The sequence below is a fragment of the Pseudophryne corroboree genome, chromosome 5 (genome assembly GCF_028390025.1).
Source record: "Pseudophryne corroboree isolate aPseCor3 chromosome 5, aPseCor3.hap2, whole genome shotgun sequence".
Lineage (NCBI taxonomy): Eukaryota > Metazoa > Chordata > Amphibia > Anura > Myobatrachidae > Pseudophryne > Pseudophryne corroboree.
Window position 1 is genome coordinate 212,260,339 of NC_086448.1, and position 22,360 is coordinate 212,282,698.

At 45.6% G+C, this 22,360-nt stretch overlaps 1 protein-coding gene across 3 annotated transcripts in view; it reads right to left on the reverse strand.

The window, feature by feature from the left end:
• The window catches only part of EPC1 (enhancer of polycomb homolog 1), a 127,579-nt gene that overhangs the window by 14,487 nt on the left and 90,732 nt on the right, over positions 1-22,360 (reverse strand). For all 3 annotated transcript variants that reach the window (XM_063922080.1, XM_063922079.1, XM_063922081.1), the window contains exons 7-10: positions 21,990-22,160; positions 20,804-20,893; positions 20,539-20,687; positions 19,702-20,054 (exon numbers count right to left, since the gene is read on the reverse strand). In XM_063922080.1, coding sequence (XP_063778150.1) covers positions 19,702-20,054; positions 20,539-20,687; positions 20,804-20,893; positions 21,990-22,160 — 763 coding nt within the window. The remainder of the gene's footprint in view (positions 1-19,701; positions 20,055-20,538; positions 20,688-20,803; positions 20,894-21,989; positions 22,161-22,360) is intronic.

Consider the following 22,360-nt stretch of genomic DNA (forward strand, 5'->3'; position numbering starts at 1 on the left):
GTAAGTTAGCAGCGCATGTTGGGTAAGTATCTGTTGAGACGGAGCTTTGATGAGCAGATCGTCTAAATACGGAACTATCGTCACTCCCAGGGATCTGAGGTGAGCTATCATCACAGACATTACTTTGGTGAATACCCGAGGCGCTGATGACAGGCCAAACGGCAGAGCCTGAAACTGGTAATGGTTCTGGCGTATTGCAAATCGTAAGAATTTCTGATGAGGCTGCCAAATTGGAATGTGTAAGTACGCATCCTTGAGGTCTAGCGCAATCATAAATTCCTTGGTCTCTAACCCCGCAATCACCGACCGTAGAGACTCCATTTTGAATCTGTAGTAAGTTACGTACTGATTGAGGCCCTTTAAGTTCAATATTGGTCTGACTGAGCCATCCGGCTTCGGGACCACAAATAGACTTGAATAATAACCCTGACCCTGTTGGTGTACAGGGACCGGAATCAACACTGCCGAATCCAGTAAGGACTGAATGGCAATTTGCAAAACTGTCCTCTTGTCGTCCGACAGAGGCAAACCTGTCTTGAAAAACCGCAGAGGCGGAAGACAGTCGAACTCTATTTTGTAACCTTTTAACACTAAATTGCGAATCCAGCCCTCCGCGGACGTGTGGAACCACGCCCCATGGAACGTGTGAAGGCGTGCTCCCACAATTGGAGATCCGAGATGGGCTGGTAACCCGTCATGCCACTGGCTTGTCGGTAACCTTAGCGTCTTGGCGAGTTGTGTTGGTTTGATGGAAACCACGTCCTCGACCACGTCTAGCTGGCGTGGCTGATCCTCTGCCACGTCCTCGAAAGGGCTGAGGTCTAAAGGATTTGAACGAAGGTCCAGCGTACCTTCTTCTTGGCGCAGGTGGAGGCAATGGTAAGAACACAGACTTGCCTCCCGTAGCCTCCTTAATCCATGCGTCCAATTCTGGACCAAACAACTTCTTGCCATCGTAAGGCAACGCCTCTATACTTCGTTTGACCTCTGCCTCCGCTTGATAAGTACGCAGGTAGAGTGCTCTTCGTGCCGTAACTAGCGAAGATGAAATACGAGAAGTGAGCTGACAGACGTCAGTAGACGCTGTACAGAGATACTCTACAGCCTCAATCATTTGATTCACCTGAATTATCAGGTTTTCGTCATGTAAAGCCGATTTGAGTTCTGTAAGCCATATTATGAGCGCCTTAGTGACCCAAATGCCAACCAATCCAGGTCTTAGCATCACACCTGCTGCTACATACATGGATTTAAGCATAGTTTCTATCTTACGATCTGACGGATCTTTAAGCGTAGTAGCTGATGGCACTGGTATGGTTAATTTCTTGGTAAGCTTCGACACTGAAGAATCAACTATTGGTGGATTCTCCCATGTACCCGTTACGGATTCTGGAAACGGATAACTAGACTTAAATCTGCGAGGTATAGAAAACCGTTTATCTGGATTCTGTCTGGATTCTACTAACATCTGATTTAGAGAATCCGACACAGGAAAACTTACTGGCGTCTTCCGTCGTTTAGTAAATATGACCTGATCATTGGTGAGAGGCTGCTCAGCTTCAGGAAACCTTAGCGACTGCCGTACCGCTCTGATGAGATCATCAATGCCGGAACTGTTAACATCCTCGCCGTCTGACTCCACTTCGCCCTCCTCCCCCTCATCGTGTTCCGTGAGGTCTGGGATGGAATCGTCAGACTGCAACATAGCAGACACTGGAAAATCATAAGACATATGAAAATTATCCCGTTTGCCCAAAATGGATTTGGACCCTACGCAAGGCTGAGACGCCTCCGGTAGTTCTGGCGGTCTCACCCTAGACTCAGATCTTAGCGTTTCTCGCTCCAGACGAGCAGCGGTCATTTCAGTCTGAAATTTCTCCAGTACATTTACTAACATACCCCACGGAGGGTCCGGTGATGAAATTGGTTGCAAAACCGGAGCAGAAATGGTATTCTGAACGGAATCCACAAAACATACGTTACATGTGGTAGATCCAACCGGTAACACACTGCCACATACTTTGCAAATATGCTTTTTAGTTTTTGCTGGTGCCTTACTCATTATGGCGACAGACAATACAATACACAAAACACAGACACCTGCACGACTCAGTAAAATAGCAATAAGGTGGCTCTGTATATATATCTGGCCCAGTGCAATACACGTGGCCAGTACTATGAAATTTGATCCCAAATTCCCACGAACACCCCTGCGCCTCCGGTGGAGAAGAGATGTAGGACAGGAACGTTCTGGAATCACAGAGGAAGACACAGGAAGCTGTTAAAAATGGCTGCCCTGCTATACTTATACATATAATCACAGTGCATTCACTGATTATACTGTAACAATCCCTCTGCTGCTGCAGTATTTCACTGATATGTCCCCCCTGTAATGGCTGTTTATCTTATTACAGCGGCAGCGCAGCGTGTGGGCCCCCAGCGGGTATCGTAGAGCGCTACGTGCCTCGTGTGTCCCAGCGGTGGGCTCCTATATATAGCGTGTCAGCTACCAAGGTAGCGCTGCTGTTCCGAGGTGCCTGGCCGGAGGCTGTGGCCTAACGGGCGGGTACCTGAGCGGGGAGAGCCGCGGCGCCTGCACGGAGGTCTGTGGCCGAACGTGTGGGCGCCTGAGTGGATAGAGCCGCTGCGCCTGCACGGAGGTCTGTGGCCGAACGTGCGGGCGCCTGAGAGGGGAGAGCCGCTGCGCCTGCACGGAGGTCTGTGACGAACGTGCGGGCGCCTGAGTGGAGAGAGCCGCGGTGCCTGCACGGAGGTCTGTGACGAACGTGCGGCCGCCTGAGCGGGGTGGAATGGGCGGGCGCCTGAGCGGGAAGATGCCGGAGGCTGAGAGGAGAGCCGCTCCTTGCCGTCACCCAGCACTATGTCTCCACCCGTCGGGGCGGCAGCGGGAGCTGACCGCCCCGTTTCACATACCTCACTCCTGCAGACGTGCGGAGGCTCCGACGGGGCTTTTCAGTAAGCGCCGGCCAGCCAGTGCAGGAGGATGTGAGGGCTGTGAGGGAGCTCTTTCAGAGAGGCCCGACACGCCCGTGCTGCAATCAGCAGCTGCACTATCCCTGACCCTGCCTTTTGGAAGGGGGACAGGGATGTGGTCAAACAGTAGAAAAAATAAAAATAAAAATAAAAATGAAAAATAAAAGTTTCTTCAACAAAACCGTGACTTCAGCTAAGCATGTGTTGCCACGTTCAGCACAGAAAAAACACTGAGTAAGTGCTCAGGGATATGGAGGGGTGGAGTGTTACTAAATTTAAATATTCAGTGCTGTGTTCCTACGGAAGCCCGTCCATATCCCAAGAGTACTCCAGTGACCCCTAGTGGATGAAAAAGAAATAGAGTTTAAAAAAAACAACCACTCTGGTTTTCTTATTATGCTGTGAGTACAGGCACAGCACCGTGAATTCTTAAAAAAAAAAAAAAACAACATTGTACTAAAAATTGTTTTTTATTCAAATTTTTTAATACAAGTGGCATGCCCAGTGCTAATACTTAACTGTGTGTGTGTTTCTCTGAAACGTGCTTTTGCATTTTTCATTTGTATTACTATTCAGTTTAATTACAATTTTTATTTCCAATTTCATCTATTTCTGAGTGTACTTTGCATATATTAATAATAGGTTTAGTCTATACATATATTCAGATGTAATAGGAATAAGCTGAAAATAATTTGTTTTAATGAAATACACTGCTCAAAAAAATAAAGGGAACACTAAAATAACACATCCCAGATCTGAATGAATGAAATATTCTTATTAAATACTTTGTTCTTTACATAGTTGAATGTGCTAACAAAATCACACAAAAATTATCAATGGAAATCAAATTTATTAACCCATGGAGGTCTGGATTTGGAGTCACCCTCAAAATTAAAGTGGAAAAACACACTACAGGCTGATCCAACTTTCATGTAATGTCCTTAAAACAAGTCAAAATGAGGCTCAGTAGTGTCTGTGGCCTCATCATGCCTGTATGACCTGCCTACAACGCCTGGGTATGCTCCCGATGAGGTGGCGGATGGTCTCCTGAGGGATCTCCTCCCAGACCTGGACTAAAGCATCCGCCAACTCCTGGACAGTCTGTGATGCAACGTGGCATTAGTGGATGGAGCGAGACATGATGTCCCAGATGTGCTCAATTGGATTCAGGTCTGGGGAACGGGCGGGCCAGTCCATAGCATCAATGCCTTCGTCTTGCAGGAACTGCTGACACATTCCAGCCACATGAGGTCTAGCATTGTCTTGCATTAGGAGGAACCCAGGTCCAACAGCACCAGCATATGGTCTCACAAGGGGTCTGAGGATCTCATCTCGGTACCTAATGGCAGTCAGGCTACCTCTGGCGAGCCCATGGAGGGCTGTGCGGCCCCCCCAAAGAAATGCCACCCCACACCATTACTGACCAACTGCCAAACCGGTCATGCTGGAGAATGTTGCAGGCAGCAGACCGTTCTCCTTGGCATCTCCAGACTCTGTCACATGTGCTCAGTGAGAACCTGCTTTCATCTGTGAAGAGCACAGGGCGCCAGTGGCGAATTTGCCAATCTTGGTGTTCTCTGGCAAATGCCAAACGTCCTGCACGGTGTTGGGCTGTAAGCACAACCCCCACCTGTGGGCGTCGGGCCCTCATACCACACTCATGGAGTCTGTTTCTGATCGTTTGAATAGACACATGCACATTTGTGGCTTGCTGGAGGTCATTTTGCAGGGCTCTGGCAGTGCTCCTCCTGTTTCTCCTTGCACAAAGGCGGAGGTAGCGGTCCTGCTGCTGGGTTGTTGCCCTCCTACGGCCTCCTCCACGTCTCCTGATGTACTGGCCTGTCTCCTGGTAGCGCCTCCATACTCTGGACACTACGCTGACAGACACAGCAAACCTCCTTGCCACAGCTCGCATTGATGTGCCATCCTGGATGAGCTGCACTACCTGAGCCACTTGTGTGGGTTGTAGGGAGGTCATACAGGCACATGGAGGCCACACACACTACTGAGCCTCATTTTGACTTGTTTTAAGGACATTACATCAAAGTTGGATCAGCCTGTAGTGTGTTTTTCCACTTTGAATTTTGAGGGTGACTCCAAATCCAGACCTCCATGGGTTAATAAATTTGATTTCCATTGATAATTTTTGTGTGATTATGTTAGCACATTCAACTATGTAAAGAACAAAGTATTTAATAAGAATATTTCATTCATTCAGATCTAGGATGTGTTATTTTAGTGTTCCCTTTATTTTTTTGAGCAGTGTATATAAAATAAATCAAAGCCTAACATTAATAATGTTAGAAAGCATTAGAACCTGGTTGTTTTTTTTACACTAATACATTAATGCAGTGGTTCCCAAACTTTTTTTGAATCAAGGCACCCTAGAGTATCAGAATTTTTTTCATGGCACCCCTAAACCAATAGTTTATTGAAAAATTTAGAAAGAAATATAAAATTAAGTAAATTGTCTTTATATGTCATCCTTAGGTGTCAATATATTTTATGATTGGCAGCCACCATAATTTGAATTGGTTCTGGACCACCAACCCGAGGCACCCCTGCAAGTGTCCCGAAGCACCCCAGGATGCCACGGCACACAGTTTGGGAACCACTGCATTAATGTAAAAAAAAAAAAAAAACAACAAAAAACAAAAAACTACAACAACAACCTGGCTTAAAAAAAAAACCAAAAAAAAAAACAAAACGTTTTTTCATTTGTGTAAAAAAAAAAAATTGTTTTTTTTTGTTTGTTTGTTCCAACCCTGGAAGATAGTGTATCTTTTTTTTTTTTTTTTTTTAACTATACTTCAGTATATTGCAGATGTGTACAAGTCGAGAAATATTATTCATATTTTATCTAGTTATCTCGAAAGCTTTAAAAAGAAATAAAAAAATCTAATCTCATTGATAAATAACCCTTACCAGGTTTAATTTGCACCTCATTATTTAATCAGGAATTACTACCACCTCTATATAAAAGCAAAAACAGGTTTGCGGTGACACCCCACCAAGGAGTAAGGACATCTGCAATTAGCTCAGTTGCTTGCAGTCTAGAAAGTATTTACAATTCCTTATAAACAATGGCATAAACCATCCTATAGTGACCTCTACACATCAGCAGTCGATTGGGGCAATTCGCCAATTTGCAGATAATTGTGCAAATAAATCCGCAATGTATGGGCTTCACAGATCGTGGATTCAGACTAAAAGTAGATTGGGATGGTTAAATCATGTTGTCCAACATGAAATATCTGTTATTAATGTATAGGCACAAATTGGGAGATTGGGGTACTGGGGAATTTAAAATCTGGAAAAAAATCTCTCAGAATCTACCTTCAGATTTACAGCTGGAGACAATTGACAATCATCCCAGGTAAATGGTACAATCTGTAACGCTACAATAAGGAAGAGACTACACAAGTACGGCGACAACATCACAGAGGAATTGTTTGTTCTTAACATACAATGGGGCAGATGTATTAAGCCTAGAGAAGTGATAAAGCAGTGATTAGTGCAAGGTGATAACGCACCAGCCAATTAGCGCCTAACTGTAAATTTATATATTGGAGCTGACTGGCTGGTGAGTTATCACCTTACACTAATCACGGCTTTATCACTTCTCCAGGCTTAATACATCTGCCCCAATGTCACATTTCTTAAAAACTTAACATTGCATAACCACAAGAACACCATACCATGTGTGGAGGGGTTGTTTGCCTAGCTAGAAGCACTTGACGCCTTGCAATCATTTTACTCCTCTTTACACCAGAGTATTCTAAACAAAAATGTGAGGACATCATACATCTGATGCTTGGCATAAAATGGAGCCTTACATATACATGGGTGAATTTAATAACTGCACTCTTCCCGCTTGTGGTTTTGTTGCTACTACCGGAGTGTGGGAGGAAATTTCTACCCTATATATCTACAGATGTGTCTACGTTGATCATAGGTGTATCACAACAGCAATTAGTTTCTGCAGCAAGGGTGCCCATTTATGTGCACCCACAATACATATGAAATATACTGTGCGATCACGGGTGTGACTATTCACACCCGGTTGAGTGTACTTGCTACCGCGATGCGTGCAGGGATGACAAAGAACATCTGTAGCTGAGAATATCCAAATCATCTTTTATTTAGCGATACGTATGTGGATCATTGCTTCTAATTCTGAAATGGAACTCTTCATATATTTCATTCCTTGTACTGCAGTGGAGTGCTGACTGCAATCCTCTAGTAACGCTCACTGGAGTTAATTTGTATTTTTAGATCTATAAACAGTGTTTGTAAACAATCATGATAAATAATGCTTCTGTATTCTTAAAAGCTGGGTACACACTTGGCTGGTGGATTGTGCATATGCACCAATCGTCCGCCAAGCAAACCAGTTTGAATATGCCAACCTATTTGTGACATCATATTCAACAGATTCCGCAGTAGATATATTGGGGGTAATTCAGAGTTGATCACAGCAGCAAATTTGTTAGCAGTTGGGCAAAACCATGTACACTGCAGGTGTGGCAGATAGGAGGATTTTGGTACTTACCGATAAATCCTTTTTTCAAAAGCCATAGGAGACACTGGCAAAAGTTCAAGACTGTGGGGTGATGGTCGCTTTACAGGGAGCTGGCACTTTAAATAAACTAAGAAGTGAAACAGGCTCCTCCCGCTCTATCCCCCATGATCCATCAGTTAAGAATTAGCTGAGCGGAGACGGGAAGAAGAGAACAGAACTAAAGGTCAGTACACACTGGTCGATATATCGGCCGTTCTCTTGAACGGCCGATATATCGCGGGACCGTCGGCCAGTGTGTACGTCCGATACGTCTGTGAACTCCGTCGTTCACAGACGTATCACGTCAGCCGCGCAGCACAGCCGACGGCCAATATATCTACCTATATATTGGCGCGACGCTGTGTGTGTACGGGGCGGTCGGGTACACATGCTGCGGCGGCCGGCGGTGATTGACAGCTGAACTGGGCGGGCGTGTGTACACGCCCGCCCAGTTCATGACGTCAGTCCCCGACGGATCGGGCAGTGTGTATGCACAGCACACTGCCCGATCCGTCCATAGATATATCTGCAGATCAGTTGATCTGCAGATATATCTACTAGTGTGTACCCACCTTAAACGAGGGTAGAGAGCATATAACAATTAAACATAACAGAACGACAATGAAGGTAAGAGAACAGCAATGGGCGGGCGGGCGGCCAGTGTCCCCTATGGCTTCCGAAAAAGGAATTTATCGGTAAGTACCAAAATCCTCCTTTTTCAGTCAGCCACTAGTGGACACTGGCACAAGTTCAAGACTGTGGTGACGTCCCAAAGTTCCCCCCCCCTGGGCGGGAGATCACTGAGGAACTTGCAAAACAAGGCGGCCAAAACGTGAAGATGAAGCCGCAAAAGGTATCAAACTTGTAGAATTTGACAAAACGTATGGATAATGGACCAAGTGGCTGCCCTACAGAGTTGAGACGTGGTAGCCCCTCTAGCGGCGGCCCAGGAAGACCCAACTGAATGTGTAGAGTGTGCAGCAATAGATAATGGAGGCCGCTTAGATTGATGTAGATAGGCTTGACGAATAGTCAACTGAATCCAGCGGGCCACGGTCTGCTTAGTGGCAGGCCACCCTCAACGCGGGAGATCATAAAGCATGAATAAAGCATCAGTTTTTCGTAACTGAGCTGTTCGTTCCACGTAGATCTTCAACGTCCTCACTACATCCAAAGAAGGTGTCCCAGAGTCCTCCTGCAAACACGTTACCATAATCAGCTGATTGATATGAAGAGCTGAGACGACCTTCAGGAGAAAGGAAGCATGTGTCCTCAACTCAGCTCTATCAGGATGAAAAATCAAGTAGAGAGGCTTACAAGACAAGGTACTTAATTCAGACACCCTCCTGGTTGAAGCTATGGCTAGGACAAAAACAGTCTTCCAAGTAAGATAGTTAAGATCTGCTTCTTCCAAGGGTTCAAAACAGGGTGACTGTAGATAATTCAGCACCAGATTCGAGTCCCAAGGAGCTGTAGGGGGAACAAACGGAGGCTGTACCCGAAGGACCCCTTGTAGGAAAGTTTGCACATCCGGAAGGAGCGCCAGGCATTTCTGAAAGATAATCGATAAGGCAGATACCTGAACTTTCAGGGATCCTAGACGAAGTACGGAATCTAAACCTGCCTGGAGAAAAAGCAAGTACCTTGAGAGACGAAAAGAATCTGACTGTAACCCTTTCCGGTCACACCAAGAGATACAAGATCACCAGATGCAATGATAATGGGCTGCTGTAACAGGTTTTCGTGCATGCAACATAGTGGAAACCACACATTCTGGAATATCCCTTTGAGTTTCAGGATGCCTGCCTCAAAAGCCATCCCATTAAACGTAGTCGTGGTAAATCTGGATGCACGAAGGGCCCTTGTTGGAGTAGATCCGTACGCAGAGGTAGGAGGCCAAGGATCGTCCGCTAGCAGAAGGCGCAGGTCTGAAAACCAAACTCTCCTAGGCCAATCTGGTGCCACCAAGATCACCGTGATTGACTCTCGTTTGATTCTCTTGAGAATTCGAGACAATAGAGGGAATGGAGGAAACGCGTATACTAGGTTATACGGCCAGAGCGTCTACAGCTTCCGCCTGAGGATCCCGTGTCCTGGAGATGTATCGAGGAAGCTGATTATTGAGACGGGATGCCATGAGATCCACCTCTGGACACACCCAGCGCTGTGTCAGAGCGTCGAACACCTCTGGGTGAACTGCCCATTCTCCTGGATGTAGACCCTGATGGCTGAGGTAGTCTGCTTCCCAATTGTCTACTCCTGGAATGAATACTGCTGAGGATTACAGCGTTGCGTGCGTCCTGGAGAATGCTCGTCACCTCTCGCATCGCTTGGCGACTGCGAGTTCCTCCCTGCTTGTTTACGTACGCTACAGCATTAGCGTTGTCTGATTGAACCTTTACCGCTTTGGATCGCAGGACTTTGGCAGCTTGTACCAGCGCATTGTAGATCGCTCTCAGTTCCAACACATTTATTGGCAACAGTGCTTCCTGTGGAGACCAATGGCTGAAGCTGGAAGTCCAACACAACCGCTCACCATCCCCTGAGGCTGGCATCCGTCGTTATGAGCGTCCAGTCCCATACACCGGACCGCCTGCCCGCAGTGAGATTGTGCAGTTGAAGCCACCATAGAAGCGAAAGTTGCGTCTCCGGAGACAGCCAAACTAACTGTTGAAGGTGTAGATGCGACCCCGACCAAGAACATGAATGAAAACAGACGAATTCCAGAGTCTCGAAAGCAGATACCATTTTCCCAAGCAAATGAATGTATAAATGGACTGATACCAATTTCTCTATCGTCCTAAGTGGATGCTGGGGTTCCTGAAAGGACCATGGGGAATAGCGGCTCCGCAGGAGACAGGGCACAAAAGTAAAGCTTTTACAGGTCAGGTGGTGTGTACTGGCTCCTCCCCCTATGACCCTCCTCCAGACTCCAGTTAGATTTTTGTGCCCGGCCGAGAAGGGTGCAATTCTAGGTGGCTCTCATAAAGAGCTGCTTAGAGAGTTTAGCTTAGGTTTTTTATTTTACAGTGATTCCTGCTGGCAACAGGATCACTGCAACGAGGGACAGAGGGGAGAAGAAGTGAACTCACCTGCGTGCAGGATGGATTGGCTTCTTGGCTACTGGACATGAAGCTCCAGAGGGACGATCACAGGTACAGCCTGGATGGTCACCGGAGCCACGCCGCCGGCCCCCTCACAGATGCTGAAGCAAGAAGAGGTCCAGAATCGGCGGCTGAAGACTCCTGCAGTCTTCTTAAGGTAGCGCACAGCACTGCAGCTGTGCGCCATTTTCCTCTCAGCACACTTCACACGGCAGTCACTGAGGGTGCAGGGCGCTGGGGGGGGGCGCCCTGGGAGGCAAATGAAAACCTTTAAAAAGGCTAAAAATACCTCACATATAGCCCCAGAGGCTATATGGAGATATTTACCCCTGCCTAAATGTACTAAATAGCGGGAGACGAGCCCGCCGAAAAAGGGGCGGGGCCTATCTCCTCAGCACACGGCGCCATTTTCTGTCACAGCTCCGCTGGTCAGGAAGGCTCCCAGGTCTCTCCCCTGCACTGCACTACAGAAACAGGGTATAACAGAGAGGGGGGGCAGAATAAATGGCAATATATTAATATAAAAGCAGCTATAAGGGAGCACTTAATCATAAGGCTATCCCTGTCATATATAGCGCTTTTTGGTGTGTGCTGGCAGACTCTCCCTCTGTCTCCCCAAAGGGCTAGTGGGTCCTGTCTTCGTATAGAGCATTCCCTGTGTGTCTGCTGTGTGTCGGTACGTGTGTGTCGACATGTATGAGGACGTTCTTGGTGTGGAGGCGGAGCAATTGCCAAATATGAGGATGTCACCTCCTAGGGGGTCGACACCAGAATGGATGCCTTTATTTGTGGAATTACGGGATAGCGTCAACTCGCTTAAGCAGTCGTTTGCCGACATGAGGCGGCCGGACACTCAATTAGTGTCTGTCCAGGCGCCTCAAACACCGTCAGGGGCTGTAAAACGTCCCTTGCCTCAGTCGGTCGACACAGACCCAGACACAGGCACTGATTCCGGTGGTGAGGGTGACGAATCAACCGTATTTTCCAGTAGGGCCACACGTTATATGATTTTGGCAATAAAGGAGATGTTACATTTAGCTGATACTACAGGTACCACTAAACAGGGTATTATGTGGGGTGTGAAAAAACTACCAGTAGTTTTTACCGAATCAGAAGAATTAAATGACGTGTGTGATGAAGCGTGGGGTGCCCCGATAAAAAACTGCTAATTTCAAAGAAGTTATTGGCTTTATACCCTTTCCCGCCAGAGGTTAGGGAGCGCTGGGAAACACCTCCTAGGGTGGACAAAGCGCTAACACGCTTATCAAAACAAGTGGCGTTACCCTCTCCTGAGACGGACGCACTTAAAGATCCATCAGATAGGAGGATGGAAAATATCCAAAAAGGTATATACACACATGCAGGTGTTATACTACGACCAGCTATTGCGACTGCCTGGATGTGCAGTGCTGGGGTAGTTTGGTCAGAGTCCCTGATCGAAAATATTGATACCCTGGACAGGGACAATATTTTACTGTCGTTAGAACAAATAAAGGATGCATTTCTTTATATGCGTGATGCACAGAGAGATATCTGCACACTGGCATCACGGGTAAGTGCTATGTCCATTTCGGCCAGAAGAGCTTTATGGACACGACAGTGGACAGGCGATGCGTAGAGGAGTTATTTGAGGTCGGTCTATCGGATTTGGTGGCCACGGCTACGGCCGGGAAATCCACCTTTCTACCTCAAGTCACTCCCCAACAGAAAAAGGCACCGACCTTTCAACCGCAGCCCTTTCGTTCCTTTAAAAATAAGAGAGCAAAGGGCTATTCATATCTGCCACGAGGCAGAGGACGAGGGAAGAGACAGCAACAGGCAGCTCCTTCCCAGGAACAGAAGCCCTCCCCGGCTTCTACAAAAGCCTCAGCATGACGCTGGGGCTTCGCAAGCGGACTCGGGGGCGGTAGGCGGTCGTCTCAAAAATTACAGCGCGCAGTGGGCTCACTCGCAGGTAAATCCCTGGATCCTGCAGATAATATCTCAGGGGTACAGGTTGAAATTAGAGACAGAGCCACCTCGCCGTTTCCTGAAGTCTGCTTTACCAACGTCCCCCTCAGAAAGGGAGACGGTTTTGGAAGCCATTCACAAGCTGTATTCTCAGCAGGTGATAGTCAAGGTACCTCTTCTACAACAAGGGAAGGGGTATTATTCCACTCTATTTGTGGTACCGAAGCCGGATGGCTCGGTAAGGCCTATTCTAAATCTGAAGTCCTTGAACCTATACATAAAGAAGTTCAAGTTCAAGATGGAGTCACTCAGAGCAGTGATAGCGAACCTGGAAGAAGGGGACTTTATGGTATCCTTGGACATCAAGGATGCGTATCTCCACGTTCCAATTACCCCTCACACCAGGGGTACATCAGGTTCGTTGTACAAAACTGTCACTATCAGTTTCAGACGCTGCCGTTTGGTTTGTCCACGGCACCTCGGGTCTTTACAAAGGTAATGGCCGAGATAATATTTCTTCTTCGAAGAAAAGGCGTATTAATTATCCCATACTTGGACGATCTCCTAATAAGGGCAAGGTCCAGAGAACAGCTAGAGATGGGTTTAGCACTATCTCAAGAGGTGCTAAAGCAGCACGGATGGATTCTGAATATTCCAAAATCCCAATTAATGCCGACAACTCGTCTGCTGTTCCTGGGGATGATTCTGGACACAGTTCAGAAAAAGGTTTTTCTTCCCGAAGAAAAAGCCAAGGAGTTATCTGTCCTGGTCAGGAACCTCCTAAAACCAGGAAAGGTGTCTGTACATCAATGCACAAGAGTCCTGGGAAAAAATGGTAGCTTCTTACGAAGCAATCCCTTTCGGCAGATTCCATGCAAAGGGATCTGTTGGACAAATGGTCAGGGTCGCATCTTCAGATGCACCTGCGGATAACCCTGTCGCCGAGGACAAGGGTATCCCTTCTGTGGTGGTTGCAGGAGGCTCATCTATTGGAGGGCCGCAGATTCGGCATGCAGGATTGGATCCTGGTGACCACGGATGCCAGCCTGAGAGGCTGGGGAGCAGTCACACAGGGAAGAAATTTCCAGGGAGTGTGGTCGAGCCTGAAAAAGTCTCTTCACATAAGCATTCTGGAACTAAGAGCAATCTACAATGCTCTAAGCCAGGCGGAACCTCTGCTTCAAGGAAGACCGGTGTTGATCCAGTCGGACAACATCACGGCAGTCGCCCATGTAAACAGACAGGGCGGCACAAGAAGCAGGAGGGCAATGGCAGAAGCTGCCAGGATCCTTCGCTGGGCGGAGAATCACGTGATAGCACTGTCAGCAGTATTCATCCCGGGCGTGGACAACTGGGAAGCAGACTTCCTCAGCAGACACGACCTTCACCCGGGAGAGTGGGGACTTCATCCAGAAGTTTTCCACATGCTATTAAACCGTTGGGTAAAACCAATGGTGGACATGATGGCGTCTCGCCTCAACAAAACACTGGACAGGTATTGCGCCAGGTCAAGAGATCCGCAGGCAATAGCTGTGGACGCGCTGGTAACACCTTGGGTGTACCAGTCGGTATATGCGTTTCCTCCTCTGCCTCTCATACCAAAGGTATTGAGGATTATACGGCAAAGAGGAGTAAGACTAGTGGCTCCGGATTGGCCAAGAAGGACTTGGTACCCGGAACTTCAAGAGATGGTCACGGACGATCCGTGGCCTCTACTTCTGAGAAGGGACCTGCTTCAGCAGGGTCCTTGTCTTTTTCAAGACTTACCGCGGCTGCGTTTGACGGCATGGCGTTGAATGCCAGATCCTAAAAGGAAAAGGCATTCCAGAAGAAGTCATTCCTACCTTGATAAAGGCAAGGAAGGAAGTCACCGCGAAGCATTATCGCCGTATTTGGCGAAAATATGTTGCGTGGTGCGAGCAGCGGAGTGCTCCGATGGAGGAATTTCAACTGGGTCGTTTTCCTACATTTCCTGCAATCAGGATTGTCTATGGGTCTCAAATTGGGATCTATTAAGGTTCAAATTTCGGCCCTATCAATATTCTTCCACAAAGAATTGGCCTCAGTCCCTGAGGTCCAGATTTTTATCAAAGGAGTACTGCATATACAGCCTCCTGTGGTGCCTAAGGTGGCACCGTGGGATCTAAATGTAGTTTTAGATTTCCTCAAATCCAATTGGTTTGAACCACTAAAGAATGTGGATTTGAAATATCTCACATGGAAAGTGACTATGTTACTGGCCCTGGCTTCGGCCGGGAGAGTATCTGAACTGGCGGCTTTGTCTTATAAAAGCCCTTATTTAATTTTCCATTCGACATAGGGCAGAGCTGCGGACGCGTCCGCATTTTCTCCCTAAGGTGGTATCAGCGTTTCACCTGAACCAGCCTATTGTAGTGCCTGCGGCTACAGACGACTTGAAGGACTCCAAGTTGTTGGACGTTGTCAGAGCCTTAAAAATATACATTTAAAGGACGGCTGGAGTCAGAAAATCTGACTCGCTGTTTATACTGTATGCACCCAACAAGTTGGGTGCACCTGCTTCTAAGCAGTCGATTGCTCGTTGGTTTTGTAACAAAATTCAACTTGTACATTCTGTGGCAGGCCTGCCACAGCCTAAATCTGTTAAGGCCCATTCCGCAAGGAAGGTGGGCTCATCTTGGGCGGCTGCCCGAGGGGTCTCGGCATTACAACTCTGCCGAGCAGCTACGTGGTCAGGGGAGAACACGTTTGTAAATTTTTACAAATTTGATACCCTGGCAAAGGAGGACCTGGAGTTCTCTCATTCGGTGCTGCAGAGTCATCCGCACTCTCCCGCCCGTTTGGGAGCTTTGGTATAATCCCCATGGTCCTTTCAGGAACCCCAGCATCCACTTAGGACGATAGAGAAAATAAGAATTTACTTACCGATAATTCTATTTCTCGGAGTCCGTAGTGGATGCTGGGCGCCCATCCCAAGTGCGGATTATCTGCAATACTTGTACATAGTTATTGTTAACTAATTCGGGTTATTGTTTAGGAAGCCATCTTTCAGAGGCTCCTCTGTTATCATACTGTTAACTGGGTTTAGATCACAAGTTGTACGGTGTGATTGGTGTGGCTGGTATGAGTCTTACCCGGGATTCAAAATCCTCCCTTATTGTGTACGCTCGTCCGGGCACAGTACCTAACTGGAGTCTGGAGGAGGGTCATAGGGGGAGGAGCCAGTACACACCACCTGACCTGTAAAAGCTTTACTTTTGTGCCCTGTCTCCTGCGGAGCCGCTATTCCCCATGGTCCTTTCAGGAACCCCAGCATCCACTACGGACTCCGAGAAATAGAATTATCGGTAAGTAAATTCTTATTTTTGGCTTGAGAACTGCTTGGACCAGTTTGAGGCAGAAAAACTTTCTGGACGTTGGTGTCCAGGATCACACCGAGAAACTGGATACGCTGTGATGGCTGAAGGTTGGATTTCCGAAAACTGATTATCCATCCGTGTTCCACTAACACATTGTATGTTAACAGAGCATTCTCCTGGAGAATGAGATCCGATGGAGCTTTGAGGAGGAGGTCGTCTAGGTATGGTATTATTGTGACTCCCAATGATCACCTCAGAACAATCACCACCGACATGACCTTGGTAAACACCCTGGGTGCTGTGAACAGGCCGAATGGTAAGGCTCTGAACTGAAAATGATCCCGTTGAATCGCAAACCTGGGAAACGCTTGGTGCGGTTCCCATATCGGAATGTGGAGATATGCTTCCTTCATGTCTAGAGATATCATGAATTCCTTGGGTTCCAGGCTCGAAATCACCGAGCTGAGCAACTCCATCTTGAACCGGTAAGACAGAAACTGGCCGCTATGCGCAGAAAGCTGCGCTGTATAGGAGTGATCGACTCACCCTTCCAGGAGCCTCAGGAGGGTGCAGTCATATAGACAGAGACAGTGTTTCTCACACCAAGCGCTGTACTCTGTGGCATCTTGATGCTGCTGAGTCAACCTGGACCCCAGTTATCTAATTAAGTGGCGAAGGGACCTGGGGCTCTAGAGAAACTGACTCTCTGAAAAAATATATAAAATAAAATAGAATAGATTCTAACTGAGCTGGAGCTCAGTCAGCAGTGACCGGCTCCATCGGCCAAATTCAAAACTGAGGAATCATGGGGGATAGAGGGAGAGAAGCCTGTTTCACTTCTTAATTTATTTAAAGTGCCAGCTCCCTGTAAAGCCACTATCATCACCCCACAGTCTTGAACTTGTGCCAGTGTCCCCTAGTGGCTGACTGAAAAATAACATTTGCAGAGAGTTAGATTTGGGTGGGTTATTTTGTTTCTGTGCAGGGTAAATACTGGCTGCTTTATTTTTTACACTGCAATTTAGATTTCAGTTTGAACACCCCCCACCCAAATGTAACTCTCTCTGCACGTTATATCTGCCCCCCCCTGCAGTGCACATGGTTTTGCCTAACTGCTAACAAATTTGCTGCTGCGATCAACTCGGAATTACCCCCATTGTTGGACGCCCATACACACAGGCAGATACACCAACATATCTTTATGATATATATTGGCATTGGCAGTGCTGCAACTCGACACAATAACTACTGGACACACTGCTTCACACATTTGCACAATAAAAAGTGTTTGTAAACAAAAGGATAACATTTCTGAAACTTCACAGTTGTACAGATATCACATTTGAGGACCATCTTTCTTTGTAATATTGATTATAAACAAAAGAATGTTGCTCTATTATGTCACAATGTTTAAATAGGCCAATGAAACCGTTTTGGTTCCAATCACTGTAAAAGCAGAACATGTCTGCACTTCATAGCAATACTGAATAGGCTACTATAGCAATGTTAATTACAACAACAAAAAAGTATCAGTATTGTATAGCTCCCGTGAGCAACAATATAAAAGGGTTTACAACATTACATAATCAGGTTTGAGGTACCTCCTAACTCCAATCTGGTTTTAATTGGCAGTTGAGAGTCTAAATTATGCACAACAGAATGCCCCTTAGTTTAGAGACTCTGAACTACCAATTACTGTACAATCAATCGTGATGCAACTGTCTGAAATAGTAGAAACAAATATTTATCACATGATTGTGTATAAACACTTTTTTCTTTTTCTTTTTTTATCTACAAAAAGAGAATACAAATAAACCTATAGAACAATGAGCATTATTAGAGGACTGAATTCTGCACTCCACTACATAAGGAATAGGACGTAAAAAGCCCCATTTCAGAATTATAAACAAAAAGCCTTTCAATTTAAAATGTTATAATATCACTAATAATACCATCCCTTGCAATAACGTTATTATTTACAAAATAAATAAATAAAATAAATGCATACATACATATAAAATAAATAAATAATGGCTTATGGCAGTGACCCTGAGCAGTCTTTTGGAATGGACAAGCTATATTCGGGATCTCAACCCTACACAGAAGATGTGGTGAAACCTTAAAAGACATGAACATAAACAAATGCCCTCAATCATCTAAGAAATGAAGGAGATTTATGAAGGAAAAGGCAAAACCTTAATTATGATGCAAGAAACAATCTTTTTCTGGACGAGTTTAAGTTACTACAGGTTGAGTATCCCTTATCCAAAATCACACATTTTTGGTTCCCCTACTGAAATATATATCTATATATACACATAATATATAATATGTATGTCATTATCTCAGTAGGGGACCCAAAAATGTGGGATTTTGGATACTCAACCTGTATAGCTAAAGATAGTTTTATGGGGGAGTGATGCAATTGTTTGAGAGTACTAGCTTCTGTCTAAAGTGGGTGGGAGCCAAACCAATTTTTTGCGCCACTGGCACAGCGCTGGTCACGATGGCCGCATTCTTTCGTCCTAATGCACGGGATTAATTGCATTATGCTGCTTCTCCTGTACTACGTGCCAGGCGCACTGCAGTTGAGGCATGCCTGGGACATGCGACCAGCCCCAAAACCCTTCTTTAAGAGCACATTCAGTACTGGTCGCCCAGCCAATTGAATTCGTTCCTAGCCACTTTAGACAGGAGCTAATTCTGTCCAACAACTGAATCGCTCCCTAGAAGCTGGTTTTTAATTGTATAAATAGTGAGGAGAAAATATCCGTTATTCTTGTCCCATTAATGATTTCATCAAATTTGGAAGTTGTAGGGACTAAGGGGTCTATTTACTAAGCCTTGGATGGAGATAAAAATTGTAGTAGATAAAGTACCAGCCAATCAGCTCCTAACAGTCATTTTTCAAACACAGCCTGTGACATGGAAGTTAGGAGCTGATTGGCTGGTACTTTATCTCCATCCAAACCTTAATAAATAGACCTTTCATCTACTAATGTCCCAACAGGTCAAATCACAAGAAATGGCAAAGGGCACATTATCCTATTACACATGATTGCAATGTAATGACTCTTTCCAGCAATTGTTTCCACCCCTCACCTAGTACGCATTTTATACTACAGTAGTGGGTTTAATCACATACTGTATCAAACTCTAAATTATTGCAGTTTATGAATTACACGCCACAGAAGAATCTGAATGCTTCCTTCCTTAACTCGCAGTTCCATCATTTTGTATGGGATGAAATTAAGAGACCGGCAGCTGGGATCCCAAACGTCAGAATGCAGACAGGAGGCCGAGGTCTATTCACACTCCTGGGTGTCTACGACACCTATGGAGCGGGAACAGAACATGTAGTGAGCGCAGTTAGCCTGCAAGGGGCTTTGTTGCGCACGCCCCCCTGTCGGCATTCTGGCGGTTGGGATCCCAGCATCGGAATGCTGACCGCCAGGATCCCCACTGCCGGTCTCGTATACCCAAAGCTTTTGTATTGTGTTACAGCTTAAAAACTGAAGCTTGTGCCAACTGATGAATACATGAGTAAAGCATGTACCAAGCAAAAGCAATTACTAGCTGATGAATTGGAAAAACATGAGCGTGAACAAGGATTATGCAATCAAACACAACAGGATGAAAAAAAATATATATTTATATATATTTTCAATGGAATACATATGTTGACATTCATTCCAGGGGTCATTCGCCTGTTTCCATGAAAATGACTGTAAAAAGATAGTAGTAGACCACATACCAAAGTGTGCTGAACCACTGCTACTTTTACTTGATGACGAGGTACTGCAAGTCTGGGTCCCAGGTTGTGCTGTGCCTGTTCGAGTTACACCCTTGTGAAACGTTCTACAGGAAAAGTCAACAATGTCACTGTCATGTAGGGATGTTGTCCGAGGCCTAAAATGGCGCCACCTACATGATTTTATATTGACTAGTATTTGACTGAGGTCTTTAGAGAAACATTTATCCGAGGTATTTGTTTCTGAGGTATTGGCAAATAAATTGATTGAAGTGTGTTCTGGAGAGGAAAGCAGGTCAACGTCCAACTGGTGAAAAGCACTGTCGTACTCCGAATGTGCTCTGTCCAGGAGCACCCTGCAAGGGACATCAGAACACAAATGGTAAAATGAGAACCAATATGAACATTACAACTGTAAAGCAGAATAAAATGACCAAGAAATGTTAACTCAAAGATCACAGGGCCGATACGGTCCCACAGAGCTTGGAAGGCCGCGCGCAGCCTCCGGCTCTCTGGTTTAGCCTCCCCCACGGGTCTCCATGGAAATGAGGGCGTGCCACGAGTCCACGCACCCTGGCTCACAGCACGCCCCCAAGGCGTGTGTGTGTTCACAAATACCCGGCACGGAGCCCCAGTCCGTCCCTGCATATAGTATATATAGAATTATAAAGTACATTAACAATAAAAAGTTAGTGACCTAACTTTAAGCAATATTTAAAATGAGACAGTCATGCACAAAGTATTGTTATTAAAAAAAGAACACATGCGTTACTGTGTTTAATAAACTTCATAATGACAAATAAAAATGTATTACGAGCAAACTGTAAAGTAGAATCTCACCTTCCACCACGCCCAACCCGTCTTCGTGCAAACCCAATACACTTGCGGGGTACAGTGAGGGTAGTGAGGCAGTATCTATAGCGAATGTCCCCTAGTCCACCTTGCTCTGGGCTACACCAAGGCCAGTTGCCAGTTTGGTCCAAATGTGGCTAGAAAAAAGAAAAGAAAATTAAAAAAAAAAAAAAAAAAAATCACAAACCTATATATATTTTTTTAAATGAATCCTTACAAGCTCGCCATGACTAATAATGGACATTGCACTTACAGCATAGTACTGACAGCCAGCTTTCCTGCGGAAAGCAAAGGGACCATCTGGATCATTCTCCTCCTCGGCTTCCGAGGAACCAGACATGACCTGATAAAGACAGAAGCCAGATATTTGAAAGTACATCCGTGTTTGGAAATACATTAAACTCTGCTCTTGGAAACTCTTAATATATAAGTATGTACTTGGGGGCAGATTCAATTGTCAGGAGGATCCTGCCTGACACTAGAAGGCGCCCAACAGTAGCAATTCAATTGTTCTGCCATTGGGCACCCAGCGGAGGACACATTTTTTTTCTTGCAGCCTCCTGGGGTGCAAGAAAAATGTGTTGAAACTTGGGAGTTTGGATGCCCAAAGCAGGGCGTTTAGACGTATTTAACCACTGTACATGGCTAAACCCAGTCTGTTTGGACACGACGTGTGCGCCGCAACATAATTGAATTGTGACCACAGTTTTGGCGTCTAAAAAGTCCTGTTTAGACAGGATTTTTAGACACACAAAACAATTGAATTAGCCCCTTTAACACACACAACTGAAACAATTTTATTTTTAAATTGTTAATATTTAAAAAATTGTAAGAGTAGACAACAATTAATTATCAGCAGCAGCTAAAGCATTTAACCAAGAGTAAGAAACTGGTCAGGTCAGCTTATTCACCAGAAGAGTGCAGCAGACAAAAGGCAGAAAATGTTTTTGCTGACCAAAACACGCTGTTTATTTTGACATTTAAAAGGCATGCAACCCAAAGGGGGAAAATCAATGGTTTCGTGCGCCCGATATCCAGTCTAAAGTGATGGGGAAATCACGGGGCGCAATTCAATTTGTTTTTCCCACTTAATCGCAACAGAGGTCGGGTTTAGTGACATAAAACTGCTAAAACCTACCAAACTAATGGGCGTTAGGCAAAAAGTCCCATTTGAGCACTCAAACAGGTAACTTTTTGCTCATTTAAGCTCACCAACCCCAGTGGGTACAAAATTAAATGCTGGCGCCTGTAGCCAATAACGCCCAAACGGAGCTACAATTGAATAGCTCTATTGGGCCCTTTAAAATACCTATTGAAATCCCCCCAGAGAGGTAAGGTAGAAAAATTCCAAGTAGGTAGTATAATTTTCCTACCAAACTAAAGTGATTGGGCAGCCAACTGGATATGCAGAACATTATTTTACAATTCGATTGGTATACCTGCGAGAGAGGCTCATCATCAGAGCTGGGGAAATCATACTGATTCAGATCCTTCGCATTAAACACTGGAAGTGCAGCAGGACTGGTCTGTTGAGCAGCAGGAGAGGTGGGTAAGACTTTAGGCTTCTTTTCATATTTCCGCTTCGGTCGTACAACATCAGATTTTTCTTGCTGTAATATATTTTTAAGAGTATACTTCATTTAATTTCTAGTCACCATACATATAAACAGGATTCAAAGACCATAACTATGTTTAGGTTAGTAAAAGGGTCATTAGCAAAAATGATGAGCTTTTCCTTCACTTAAGCAACATTTCGTAAATTAAATCTATAGATGCATTCCACGGATGTAAAATGCAAATGCCCTACAGT